The sequence below is a fragment of the Balaenoptera acutorostrata genome, chromosome 18, assembly GCF_949987535.1.
Source record: "Balaenoptera acutorostrata chromosome 18, mBalAcu1.1, whole genome shotgun sequence".
Taxonomy (NCBI): domain Eukaryota; kingdom Metazoa; phylum Chordata; class Mammalia; order Artiodactyla; family Balaenopteridae; genus Balaenoptera; species Balaenoptera acutorostrata.
In genome coordinates this window covers 72161783-72175708 of record NC_080081.1, presented here as the reverse complement: position 1 = coordinate 72175708, position 13926 = coordinate 72161783, and the positions used below count along the sequence as shown (strand labels likewise).

The 13926-nt window shown below is 37.6% G+C and overlaps 1 protein-coding gene across 2 annotated transcripts in view; it reads left to right on the top strand.

The window, feature by feature from the left end:
- BRCA2 (BRCA2 DNA repair associated) overlaps positions 1-13792 on the top strand; it is a 54121-nt gene extending 40329 nt beyond the window's left edge. For both annotated transcript variants that reach the window (XM_057532631.1, XM_057532630.1), the window contains 7 exons: positions 1075-1196; positions 3697-3895; positions 4128-4291; positions 4383-4521; positions 9338-9582; positions 11480-11626; positions 12508-13792. In XM_057532631.1, coding sequence (XP_057388614.1) covers positions 1075-1196; positions 3697-3895; positions 4128-4291; positions 4383-4521; positions 9338-9582; positions 11480-11626; positions 12508-13149 — 1658 coding nt within the window. In that variant the 3' untranslated portion in view covers positions 13150-13792. The remainder of the gene's footprint in view (positions 1-1074; positions 1197-3696; positions 3896-4127; positions 4292-4382; positions 4522-9337; positions 9583-11479; positions 11627-12507) is intronic.
- Positions 13793-13926: the final 134 nt, after the last annotated feature.

Genomic DNA, 13926 nt, shown 5'->3' with positions numbered 1-13926 from the left:
GTATATATGTACCACATCTTCTTTATCCATTCGTCTGTCGATGGGCATTTAGGTTGCTTCCATGACCTGGCTATTGTAAATAGTGCTGCAATGAACATTGGGGTGCATGTGTCTTTTTGAATTATGGTTTTCTCTGGGTATATGCCCAGTAGTGGGATTGCTGGATCGTATGGTAATTCTATTTTTAGTTTTTTAAGGAACCTCCATACTGTTCTCTATAGTGGCTGTATTAGTTTACATTCCCACCAACAGTGCAAGAGGGTTCCCTTTTCTCCACACCCTCTCCAGCATTTGTTATTTGTAGATTTTCTGATGATGCCCATTCTAACTGGTGTGAGGTGATACCTCATTGTAGTTTTGATTTGCATTTCTCTAATATTTAGTGACGTTGAGCAGCTTTTCATGTGCTTCTTGGCCATCTGTATGTCTTCTGTGGAGAAATGTCTGTTTAGGTCTTCTGCCCATTTTTGGATTGGATTGTTTGTTTTTTTAATATTGAGGTGCATGAGCTGTTTATATATTTTGGAGATTAATCCTTTGTCCGTTGATTTGTTTGCAAATATTTTCTCCCATTCTGAGGGTTGTCTTTTCATCTTGATTGTAGTTTCCTTTGCTTTGCAAAAGCTTTGAAGTTTCATTAGGTCCCATTTGTTTATTTTTGTTTTTATTTCCATTACTCTAGGAGGTGGATATCATGATTTTCTTTATGTTTAACTTCATGTTCTAAATAAATCTGCAGGAAAATGGGACTCAATATTTGATTTACTTAAAATTATCACTAGCTCATAATTAAGTGAATCATGAAATCATTTACTTACATGAAATCATTTTCATGTAAATCATGTAAATTTCATGTAAATCATGAAATTTACAAATTGCTCTAATGAAGTAAACTCTTTGTATGAGAATTTATTAAACCATGAATACACTAGTTTCAAATTTTCCTGGAGAACTTTTAGCAGATAAGTGGTTTATTTTTAACCTTCCTTCTTTGGGTGTTTTTTTTGTTGAGTTCTCTAGTTTTCACTATTCTTAAATTTATAGTTTAGCTAATTAGTGTTGCTTTTTTCCTAGAAAATATAACAGAACGATGTATACCATCACGTGCACTAACAAGACAGCAAGTCCGTGCTCTGCAAGATGGTGCAGAACTTTATGAAGCTGTGAAGGATTCACCAGACCCAAGTTACCTTGAGGTGAGAGAGTAAGCTGGCCTACAGTGAGGCTAATCTTCATCCTTCAACGTGGAAAGCTATAGTCACTCATCTGGCCATTACAGGAAGCACTGTGTTGAAATGCTGTGTTTCTCCAAGGGATGTGTACCTCAGTGATGGGGTCCTCAGTGATGTACCAAACCAGGGTGCTACATTTCTACTTCTGTACCAAATAGAGGATGAGAGGGGTAAATAATTTATGTATTAAATATGGTTTAAAATGCAGGCAAAACTTGCTTATTTTTAAGATAAAACAAGTACCTTCAGGGCACTGTCTCAGTTTCCATGTTCTCAGCTCTTTCTCAGATCCTACCTAGAGTTTATTTCATAATCCTCTACCTTAAGGATACTTAGGTGGAAAACTTTCAGAAGCATGAAAGTGTGTTACAAATAGCATAGGCTTTAGATCATGGCTCAACCATTTATTAGCTAAGCAAACTGGATATAAAAGAGCTATCAAATGGGCACAAAAGATGTTTTAGGATCAAATTGGATAATGTATGTAAAGTATAGTTAGAAAGTTCTATGTAAATATTATTATTAGAATATCATTTCATACATTAAGGTAGGCTACTTCCTAAATTTTTAGACACCTGGGTATCTAATTAATGCAAATTCTAGGATTAGTTTGCTAAATAGGGAGGAGAGGGGAAATTTTAGGAAAACAGTTTATTGATTAATCTCCTTTATTTGATGACAATAAATGTTGTATATAACCTTAACTTTCTTAAATATTGGGACCTCAAAATAAACAATACTCTGCTTGGAGAGTGAGCAGTGCTATTCTGAACAGAATTCCCTTATATTCCCAAATGTTACAACTCAGATTCTCCCTGTGGGAAGTGAGTCTGATTTTCAAGCCTTGCTACAAGTCTGTAAGGCTTTATTATGCTCTCCTGAGAAATTATTTGCCTCTATCTCTTTGTGTTTGTTGAAGCTTATGAAGATAGTTTTAATTTCATCCATAAAATTTAACAAAATATTATTCTGGTTTCCTTTTATAAAATTTACTTATAAGGAGAAAGGGGGCAGAATGAGAGTTAGAAGACTAAGTTCTAGACCTGGCTCTGCCCCTGTGTAGCTGGACAGGTGATTTCTCTCTCAGACCTCCTCTCTGCCATCTGCCAGGGGAAAGCCTGAGAGTAGCTTATCTCTAAGGTTCTAAGTTTATGTGATTCTATGAGATTCACTGAAAGGTATCATTATCATTCTCAGAGGGGAAAATTGCCATCAATTTCTAAAATACCCTGTTAAAAGGACTTGTTTTCAGTGACAATGTTTAGTACTGTGGGACTTCTGAAATCACATATTTTATTTTAATTCATGTTTAACCTAAACACTGCCTATTTAGGAAGACCTTTGTAGGGCACAGGGATTTCATAATCCCCCTTCTCAGTATAGATTAGGGTATTAACATGGGTAAGTCAGCAGCAGTCTAGTAGGTTATATGTCAGGATTACTATTTATTTTATTTTTGGTTTATTTTTTTTTTGTTAATACTGGGTGAGGTTCCCAGGAGGTTCAAACACCAATTTGCTAAATGATTGGGAGAGAAATGTAGAGGCAGAGATAAGTGCTTGTAGTACATATCTGTTTTAAATTGTATCTACTGTTCCAGAGAGTTAATGAAATTATACTACAGGGGGATAAGAATGAGGCCCCTTGAGCCAACCCCTGCCTATATGCCTCTACAAATTATTTATTCTGTCTGTACCTCAGTTTCATCATCTACCACATGGAAACAGGGATAGTACCTACCTCATAGGATTATTGTAATGATTAAATGAATTAATACATTACCCACACATAGATCTATTTCTCAAATATAATAGGCATTCAGATGTTAACCATTTATAATGTCAGTGTTGATGATTATGATTATTAGAGTATATTTATAAGTAGGGGTTGTTTTGGCCCTACGTAAATTTTTCTTATTCATTCATTCATTCATTCATTCATTTATGGCTGCATTGGGTTTTCGTTGTGGTGCGCAGGCTTCTTATTGCGGAGCATGGGCTCTAGGCATGAGGGCTTCAGTAGTTGTGGCACACGAACTCAGTAGTTTTGGCACATAGGCTCAATAGTTGTGGCTCATGGGTTCTAGAGCACAGGCTCAGTAGTTGTGGCGCACGGGCTTAGTTGCTCTGCGGCATGTGGGATCTTCCCGGACCAGGGCTCGAACTCATGTCCCCTGCCTTGGCAGGTGGATTCTTAACCACTGCGCCACCAGGGAAGCCCTGCCCTAGGTAAATTTGTCACAAAGATTAGTAAACTGTTTAAGTCACTTGAAAATATTTGTTATGTGATAAGCTGAGTACATTAATCTCAATTTTTATATTGTCACATCCTTAAAGTGAACTAAATTCTGTTGTATTTTGACCCCATTTAAAGAGATTCATTTACAATAGATGAGGTGGTTTGTTTCTGTTTTGTTTGCTTTTTATTCCAAAATCATCTGCCTCAATATACTAAATGGCCACAGGGTTATTTTAGTGAAGAGCAGTTAAGAGCCTTGAATAATCACAGACAGATGTTGAATGATAAGAAGCAAGCCCAGATCCATGTGGAACTCAGGAAGGCTATGGAGTCTGCTGAGCAAGGGGAACAGATTTTACCAAGAGACGTTACACCTGTGTGGAAGCTGCGTATCATGAGCTGTAAGAGAAAGGAAAAAGATTCAGGTCAGTATGTAAAGTTTTTGTTTTTATCAATTTTAAGTTTAAAAAATTATTATCTTATTAATAAAATGATTTCAAATGGTAGATAAAATGTTAAGAGGAGCAAAAATGGGCTGCCAGTACCCACAAAGTGATACCATAACCCTTAGATCTTCATTGTCCTCAGTATTTATTTTTAAACAAGACTCTCGATGATTATCATTTCTTATATTGTGTCTTTTTCCTCTTTCTCTAGTTGTGTTGAGTATCTGGCGTCCATCATCAGATTTATATTCTCTCTTAACAGAGGGAAAGAGATACAGAATCTATCATCTTGCAGCATCAAAATCTAAAAGTAAATCTGAACGAGCTAACATACAGTTAACAGCAACAAAAAAAACGCAGTATCAACAACTACCGGTATAAACTTTTCATCATGATTTTTCAGTTTTGATAGATGTGTATTTGTTTATTGAACGTACGTATACCGATACATTTTTTCTTCTTGTAGTCTTCAGGTGAAATCTTATTACACGTTTATCAGCCACGGGAGCCGCTTCACTTCAACAAATTACTGGATCCAGACTTCCAGCCACCTTGTTCTGAGGTGGACCTAATAGGATTTGTAGTTTCTGTTGTGAAAAAAATAGGTAATACACAGTGTATTTAATGGTAGCTTTTTATTGATGCTTTTGAAAAACATTATGTTTTAAAATTTGCCTTCCTTATGATTCATTGGCGCTACTAATCGGCAAGTTTGGTAACTAGTGATTTGAAAGTAGGGTTTTTTAACCTTGATTCTTAATGAAAAGCAATTCTACAGTATTACAAGGAAACAACTTACATCCCATTCTGTGCTACTTAATTTTAAAGAAATTGCTAGAAACTGTTTTGCATATTAGTGATTACTAGACAAATAATTATAATCTTCTGCAGTTCACTGAACTATCTATCAAGCCTTCACCTCCTACTTCAGTCTTTACCACTCTCCAACATATTAGCCAAATTCATTTATATTTTATTCCTTCAGTATGACATTGCTTGTTCCTCCTTCCATACCTTGATTCCATAGATTTTATCTGAAAGCAAGTGTAAAGGCCCAACTATGTCTCAACTTCAGCACAAAAGCCTTCCATTTATTGATTATTTTGTGCCAGGCCCCCTCAGCACTTGGTTTCACCACTCTCACCTCCCAGAACGCTGTCCCTCATCCCCCTTCAGCTGTATTGACACCTTCCTTGCTATTCTTGAGCCCACTTTCATCACAGAGCCTTTACACTCACTGCTGCCTCTCCCAGAAACCCTTTTCCCCAGGTGGCCACATAGCTGGGCCCCTTGGCTCCTTAAAGCCTCTGGTCAAATGCAACCTCGTAAGAAGCCTTTCCCTGAGCACCCTTTGTAAAAGAGCTGTACTTTCTCTGCTCCCAGCCTAGCACTTTTACCCCTTTACTCTGCTTTATATGTATTGTTAGTGCTGGTGGGTGCTATGGAGTTTTTCTCCATAGCACCCACCAGCACTAACAATACATATTTATGGGGTTTTTTGTCTCCCTCCTCTGGAATGTTAGCTCTCTGAGGGCAGAGACTTTGCTACTGCTGTATCCTCAGCTCTTAAAACAGTCCCTGGTTCAGGGTAGGGTCTCAGGTTGGTGGATTCCTTGTTTATCAACTGCCCTGTCACAGTTTCTCCCTCCCTCAGTTCTTTAGCTAAGGTTTATTGTCCATGTTTTTTTCAAGAAGGTTTCAAATGTGCCATATTCCATGAGTTCCTCATAGGTTTGCAATGTGAACCTGTTGCTCTAATTCTGAGACTGTACTTTGGCAGGCATAATAATATGGGTTCTTGCTTCTTTCTTCCCTCAGAACTTTGTAGAAATTGCTGTTTTGACATTGAACAGTCTGCGACTGGCCTAATTTTTCCCCCATTTAGGTGATTGTCTTTTTATGTCTAGATGTCTGAAGTCCAAAAGTTTAAGCTATGTCTTAGTATAAGCAGTCTGTATACAGTTCTCCTGGAACACAGATGCCTTTTTAATCTGCAGATTCAGTGCTTTCTTTATATTAGAGAAATTCTGTAGTATCTTTGAATAAATCCTTTTCATTTATTTGGATTTCTACTTCAGGGACAGCAGTTAGTCTTATGTTGGATTATGCTTCATTCACCATGATTATATCCAGCCTTTATGTCAGTAATTTTATTTTCTACAATATATTGATATGTTTTATTCCTTGCTATTTGTAATGCATGCATTTGTCCCATTATGATAGTATACTGGTGTCCTCAGTTTATTTCTCTGGCCCTGCAGTCTCCTTTTTATCTTATCGGGCTATTTTTCATCCCATATGCATATCCAAGCTTTTATTTTTTATTTTTTTTTGAGTATATGTTCCTATTAAGTTCAACAGCATGAATCAGTTTTGAGGACTTCAGAAATTTTCTTCTGTTCTTCTAGTTTTGTTTACTTTATGGGATGTGCTCTTTGTCTTTTGCTATGCTCTTTTCTCCTTTTTGTTTAACATGTTTTTGTTTAGTTGTGCTTTAGTGCTTTGTGGGGTCTTCTTTGACTGTAGTATGTTAATATGCTACATGGATTTTGTAGCATTTTATTTCATCTTGGTCATGCTTGGGTGACTCCACTCGTTATATTATTGTTATAGAGGGTGGGTAACTTTTATTCAATTCAATCAGTATTTACTGAACGCCTTTTATGTGCCAGGCACAGTTCTAAATGCTAAGTACACAGCATTGAACAAAACAGACAAGTATCCCTGTCCTCATGGAGCTTACATTATAGTCGAGGAGGGAGATCACAAACAAAATAAGTAGCACATATAGTTTTCTTAGTATGGCGAAGGAAGAAAATTAAGTCGGGAGTGACAGGTGGGGTCAGGGGGAAGGGGAGAGGAATGTAGCTTTAGACAGGGAAGTGAGGAAAGAGCTCACTGCAGAGTTGACATCTGAATGAGTTGAAGGACTAGAGGAGAGAGGCATGTGGACATCTGGGGGAGGAACATTCCAGGCAGGAGGAATGGCAATTACAAAGGTCATGTTACAGGAGGATCCTCCCTGGTTCCTTTAAGTATTAGCAGAGGCCAGGGAGTGAGCAGTAACAGCTGGGAGGAGGGAGTGAAGGACCAGGCAATGGCGTGGTCCTTGCATGTGCTCTAACTTTTTCTCTGAAGGTTTCAAGTAGAGGCGTTGACACCACCTGACGAGGTTTTCACAGGATCACTCAGGCTGCTATACTGAGAATAGACTGTAGGGGGTGTGAGACGCCAAACAGGGAAATCAGCTGGAGGCTATTGTAGAAATTTAGGCAATTGAGAATAGTTTGGAGCAAATGAAAGCAATGGGAGTGTCCAGAAATAGTCAGACTGTGGTTGTATTTTGAAGGTAGAGGGACAGTGTGGATGAAGAGAGGAATTGAGGAGTGAGGGCCGAGGTTTTGGTCTGAGCAGCTGGACAAATGGAGTTGCCATTTCCTGAGGGGGCTGACCACGAGAAAAACAGGTGTGCAGGGAAAGTCAGGAGCTCAGTTTTGGACAGTTAAGTTTTAGTTGCTTAATCTACTTAGAGATTTCTACTTGACAGCTGGATATAGTTCTAAGGGAATGGACTGGGCTGAAGATATAAGTTGGGAAGTCATCAATATACAGGTGATGATTAAAGTCATGAGACTGGATGAGGTCGCTGGGTGTGGGAGTAGATAGAGAAGAGAGCCAGGGCCCGACTCAGGCCCGTCAGAAGGTATTTGATAGCAAAGAGAGTGGGTGAGGCTAAGAAGGGAGGGGTCGGAGATGGTGTCCAGAGAGGCAATGTGCAAAGCTCTCTGGAGACTGAGTCCAGGGAGTGCAGGATGAACTGGGAGCCTGGGCTTCTTGTGGAGACAGACATGAGATTAGTTCTCATGGTCCCACAGCAGACTGTGGTGTGGAGATGAGGTGCACGGGAGAAACTTGCCAGCATCACATTGCAGTTCTTGACTCTTTTTCTCTGCTGTACTCAAGACCAATTTTCCCCCTCTTAGTTACTGTATGAGGGCTGGGTATTTCAGTTCCTATCTGCTATATATTCCATATCCCTGGAAGATATTTTCTCTGTTCTAGATCATTTTCCCTAGCTCAGTGAGTAACCTCACCTATTAATTTGCTGAACCATAAACCAGGTGGCTTAAACAACATACTGGCTCACAGTTCTGAAGGCTTGAAGTCCAAAATCAAGATACTGGCAGGTTCGGTTCATTCTGAAGGCTGTGAGAGAGAATCTGTCCAATGCCTCACTCATAGCTTCTGATGGTTTGCTGGCAATCTTTGGCCTTCCTTGGCTTGTAGATGCATCACCCCAGTCTCTGCCTTCATCTTCACATGGCACTCTCCCTGTGTGCCTGTCTGTGTCCAAATTTCCCCTTTTTATAAGGACATTGGATTAGGATGTACTGAAATGACCTCAACTTGATTTTTGTCAGCAAATACTATGTTTGCAAATAAGGTCCCATTCACAGGTTAGGACTTCAACGTGTTTTACAGGACACAATTCAACCCATAACACAACTGTTATCCTGTCAGTCAATCCTGATCACCTGTTTTACACCATCGCCATTTTCATTATTTCTGATCAGAAGAGGAATAAGTAAGGATACCTATTCTATTTGCTTTTCTTCAGATTTAAGGATAACAGAATTCTTAAAATGTGTGTCATCTCCCCAATATGGGGAAGGAGGCTAGAAGCTGAGCCCTCCTGTGCTTGGTTCTGTCCACAATCTTGTTTTTTTCCTTCATCACCAACTTTTAAATTTTATATCAGGATATTCCTTATTTGTATGTTTTTCATGGACATTTCTTTCTTTTTTTATTTATTTTGATGTCAAGTATGAGAGAAAGAAATTTCTATCAGAAAGTTTCAAAGTGCCACCTTAAGCCTGAAATACCAGTTCTCCAATACCCAAATCTAATGTTTCCTAGCTTAAAATCTTTGGTGGCTCCCTGGCCCTTAGAAAATGAAACCAAAACTCCTTCAGATGCCTGAAAAAACCTTCAACTTCCTGCCTTAAACCACCACCCCACATACCTCAGTTAAACTGTAGTTTCACATTCTTGGTCCACTAAAGCATTTAACATTCCTACCTTTAAAAATTCATTCACTTTGCTTAGAATGGCCTTTTCCTTCCCATCTTGATGAATTTCCCCTATTCATTATTCAGCTTACATGTTGCCTGCTTCCCCATGGCATCTGTAACAGAATGTTGTTATATTGCATTGAAATTTTAGCACCATAAGCAACAGGTTGTTTTGGAAATCCTGAGCTTTCTCTAAATTTAGTTATTTTGATTTGTTCTTACCATTAGCATACCAAAATTAATGGCCATATTTAGAGGTTCCTTGTGTTTTTAAATTTATCTAACACATATATAAATGAAGTTCGATTTTTTGTTTTCTACTTTTTGGATTTTGCTTTTTCCATTTTAGGTCTTGCTCCTTTGGTCTATTTGTCAGATGAATGCCATAATTTATTGGCAATAAAGTTTTGGATAGATCTTAATGAAGACATTATTAAACCTCACATGTTAATTGCTGCAAGCAACCTCCAGTGGCGACCAGAGTCCAAATCAGGAATTCCTACTTTATTTGCTGGAGATTTTTCCATGTTTTCTGCCAGTCCAAAGGAGGGCCATTTTCAAGAAACGTTCCACAAAATGAAAAGTACTATTGAGGTAAAATTAGCTTTGAGCATTATCATGCATGTTGGCATTTTCCTATTTCAAGTCAAATGTCAAGGAAGTGGCAGCTTTTATGAAAATTGGATAGTTGACGTATAATGTAAGTTGAGACTTCATCATAATGTCAATTATTCATGAACCTGAGGAGATGCTGAGTGACAGCCATCAGGGAGAAGAGAATGATTTGAAAGGAACTGAATTAGGAAAAGTTGTGAGAAGGATGTTCAGAGATATATAGACCGTGTAGGCAAACTGGAAATTGGTAACAAGAATTATATGAGTTACCCATGATTTACAGCACTTGGCAGTGTAATTAGTTAATAATATTTAGAATCCACATTTACATTTTAGGGACCTCCCTGACAGTCCAGTGGTTAAGACTCCATGCTTCCACTGCAGGAGGTGCAGGTTCAATCCCTGGTCGGGGAACTTAAGGTCCTGCATGCCACGTGGCATGGCCAGAAAAAAAATTTTGTTTAATTTACGTTTTAAACTCCATTATCTAATATTTTATACAGTTTATACCTGTTTTTGATTTGAAATAATACCAAATAGGAGAACAAAGTTTATTGAGTGCTTACTGTATGTCTGGCCTTGTTCTAAGCCTGTCAGTGGTCCTGAAAGTTTTTGGCACCAAGGACCGGTTTTGTGGAAGATGTTTCCACGGACCGGGGCGGGGGGGGGGGGGGGGGGGGTGGCGCCGGTGTGTGGTTCAGGCGGTAATGCGAGCAATGGGCAGCCGCAGATCGCTTGCTCGCCTGCCACTCACCACCTGTTGTGCGGCCCGGTCCCTAACAGGCAGCAGACCAGTACCAGTCCGTGGTGGGGGGTTGGGGACCCCTGAAGTAGGGAACTGTTTTCCCATTTCATTGATGAGAAACAAGTTAAGTCACACAGCCAAACTGGTAGAACCAGGATTCATACTTAAGCCATCTGAATGCAGAGCCCAAACTATTAACTACTATGCAATGCTGCCTCCCAGTAAAATTTTGGATTTTATAAATTGCTAACTTTTAAAAAATCTACAGAAGATAAGCCTCTTCTGTAGTTTAATATTTGAAATGTGTTAGTCAAAATTCATATAAATAAAATTATATTTTAAAAGCATTAGAGTAGCTAGCTATATAAGGAAAGTTTGTATGTTTTACCTAGACTTGATGCATATCGTGAAGAATAACACCACGATTTATCTGGTTTCTAAACTGGGGGTTACATTCATTATTTGGCTCACATGCAGAGTACCTATTGCTTACATCCCAGATTTTCTCTGACACCATTCAAGGGCAGTTCAGAGATGACTGAGTGTCATTTACGTATCATTTTGAAGTTTAACAAAATACTCTTATAAATTAGGTTAAACCATAACCAAATTGCTGGTATTTGACCATTTGTGACTTCTGAAACAACAGTTTCATGTGGTATGACCAAATGTTATTTCAGTTAATTCTTGGAACAGACATGAAGCAGTTCTCATTTTACTTCTAACCTAAGGAGTACTCTGTGAGATGTTAGATGATTTACGGCTGTCAGGTAGTAAATAAAACTGAGACTTGAGTCCCAAATTCAGTATCGTGATAACTTGATTAAACCAGATGGTTGGGAAGCTCTCTTACATTTCCTTCTTTCCCTGACACACACACACACACACACACACACACACACACGGTTGGGAAGCTCTCTCACATTTATTTCCCTGACACACACACACACAGCCCCCCTCCTTCTCTCCCTCTAACAATTGACAGTTGCTATCAAATTTGGGGTGTCTCATCCTTTTTTTCTGGTCTGTGTTTTTTACTTCTGCTTTTAAAGGTAACCATTTACCTTTTCTGAAAACATGAATGTGTAGGTTTGCATTTTACAAAATAGCTCTTCCAATTTATTTTCTTAGAATATCGATATATTTTGCAATGATGCAGAAAACAAGCTTATTCGTATACTTAATACAAATAATCCCAAGTGGTCCACCCCGACTAAAGACTATACTTCAGCACCACACACTGCTCAAACAGTCCTTGGTACAGGAAATAAGTTTCTGGTAAGTTAATCTAAATTTAAGGAATTTTATAAATATTATATAGAGGCAACAACATATTCTGATGTATACCTAGTAAACATCATAAAATGTAATTAAACTTAATTATTAAGTGTCATTAATTGTTAAGTGCCTCCTGTAGGTATAGGTTATCTGGAAATTTTATCTGGTTTATTGAAGCCAGAGTGTAACACTCTTTGGGGCAAATTTTATAAACAGGTGCTTTGATTTTTAGCATTCCAAGTACATTTGATTGAAGAAACTTTTTTTGCCTGTGTCTTTTGGCTTAGAGGACTATTCTATATAATTAGGGTTGTTTCTAAGTTCAATTTGATTTAACTCTTTAAATCACAATAAAAGCAAATCAAGCTAAAGTCTGTAATATTGGCTAAGGACTAATTCTTTAGCTAACACTTGCTAAGTTATGTATATTAACTCATTTAATCCTCACAACAACCCTCTGAGATAAAAATTATCTCCATTTTATGGATGAGGAGACATACAGGAGGGGTTAAGCAACTGCCTCCAGTCACAAAACTAGAAAAGTAGGAACACAGGCAGTCTGTATTCTTAAAATGGTTTTTAAATGCTTATCTTTGTTTAACTTGTTAATAACAAAAAGGAAAAGATTAATGCATAAGTTATGTCCTCCTGTTTTGCTTTTAATCTTCATCTTTCTTTTCACGTCATTTTTATGTCCTCTTATGCAAAAATATTTCCTTCTGGAATAAGAATAATATGAATGTCTCTTGAAATCATAGCCACTAGGAGAGTGAAAGTGATTGGCATTTGTGTGTTTAAATATTTTTTAATGAAAAGCTAATTTGATTTTGTTTTATATATTGGGACATAATTATATAGGCTACTTAATTTTTTTTTATTAGATGTCTTCTCCCAGTAGTGAGATGAATTATCAAAGTCCGTTATCACTTTGTAAGCTAAAAGGGAAGTCTGTCTCCACACCTGCAGCAGCCCAAATGACTTCGAAGTCTTGTTGCAAAGGGGAGAAAGAGACTGATGACCCAAAAAACTGCAAAAAGAGAAGAGCCTTGGATTTCTTGAGCAGATTGCCTGTACCTCCACCTGTTAGTCCCATTTGTACATTTGTTTCTCCAGCTGCACAGAAGGCATTTCAGCCACCACGGAGTTGTGGCACCAAATATGAAACACCTATGAAGAAAAAAGAATTGAATTCTCCTCAGATGACTCCACTTAAAAAATGTAATGACATCTCTCTTTTGGAAGGTGATTCAATAGCTGATGAAGAACTTGCCCTGATAAATACCCAAGCCCTTTTGTCTGGTTCAGCAGGAGAAAATCAACTTACATCTATCAGTGAGTCCACTAGGACCGCTCCCACTAGTCCAAAAGATTATCTCGGACTGAAAAGGCCTTATACTGCATCTGTGATCAAAGAACAAGGGAATTCCCCAGCCAGGACTGAAGAACAGAAGACTAATACGCAGGACACAAGTACAATAAAAAATATATCCAAGAGACTGCAAAGGCAACAGAAACCAAAATGATGATAAATTAGGTATTGATACAACCTTTCCAGTTTCTAAAACACATACAATTTCAAACTCTACATCAGAATTTGCATAATGGGAAAAGAAAGGAAAAAGTTCAAAATTTATCTCTGTGCTTATACATCACAGCAGTGCTCTTTGCCTGCTTCTATATTGGTATACTCTTATTTCAATTATATATCTTAAAACTGTGACTGTATATTAACTAATCAAGAAAAAAATCTTTAAATCTTTATGACTAGATTTGGTCACTATAAGTATTATTTTACAAACGAAGTAAACATACCTGTTTCTTTTAGATTGTGTCCTTATAATTAAAAGAAACTAGGTTTCTAAGTGCAGTTCTTTTGACTCATATAATTCCTCTTAGTTTAGTTCCTATTTTAGGTTTGTTTTTAAGAGGTAACCCACTATGAACCAGTTTTCCTTAATGCACATGTTGGTTCTAACACAGTTTTATCCTGATCAAAAACGTCAGGATGAGTAAGATATTACAGTGTTTTCTTTTGACCAATTCTTCATCCTTAAGTCAGTGTGACTACAAGAAAAATAGAACCCTCAATGTACTTCCTTTTTATGATTCCAATGTGATCTGTAAAATTAAATTATTTATTAAAAGTTCAAATACTTTAAATCTGAAGCAGATTTCATAGTGTTAATTTGTTTTTGTTTCTGATTGTGTATATAAAGCACTATGCCAGCTCTATGAGTGATGCAAATGTTAATAAATACACAAAACAAGTCAGTGTTGAGTGTTCAAAAAATTATATAAAT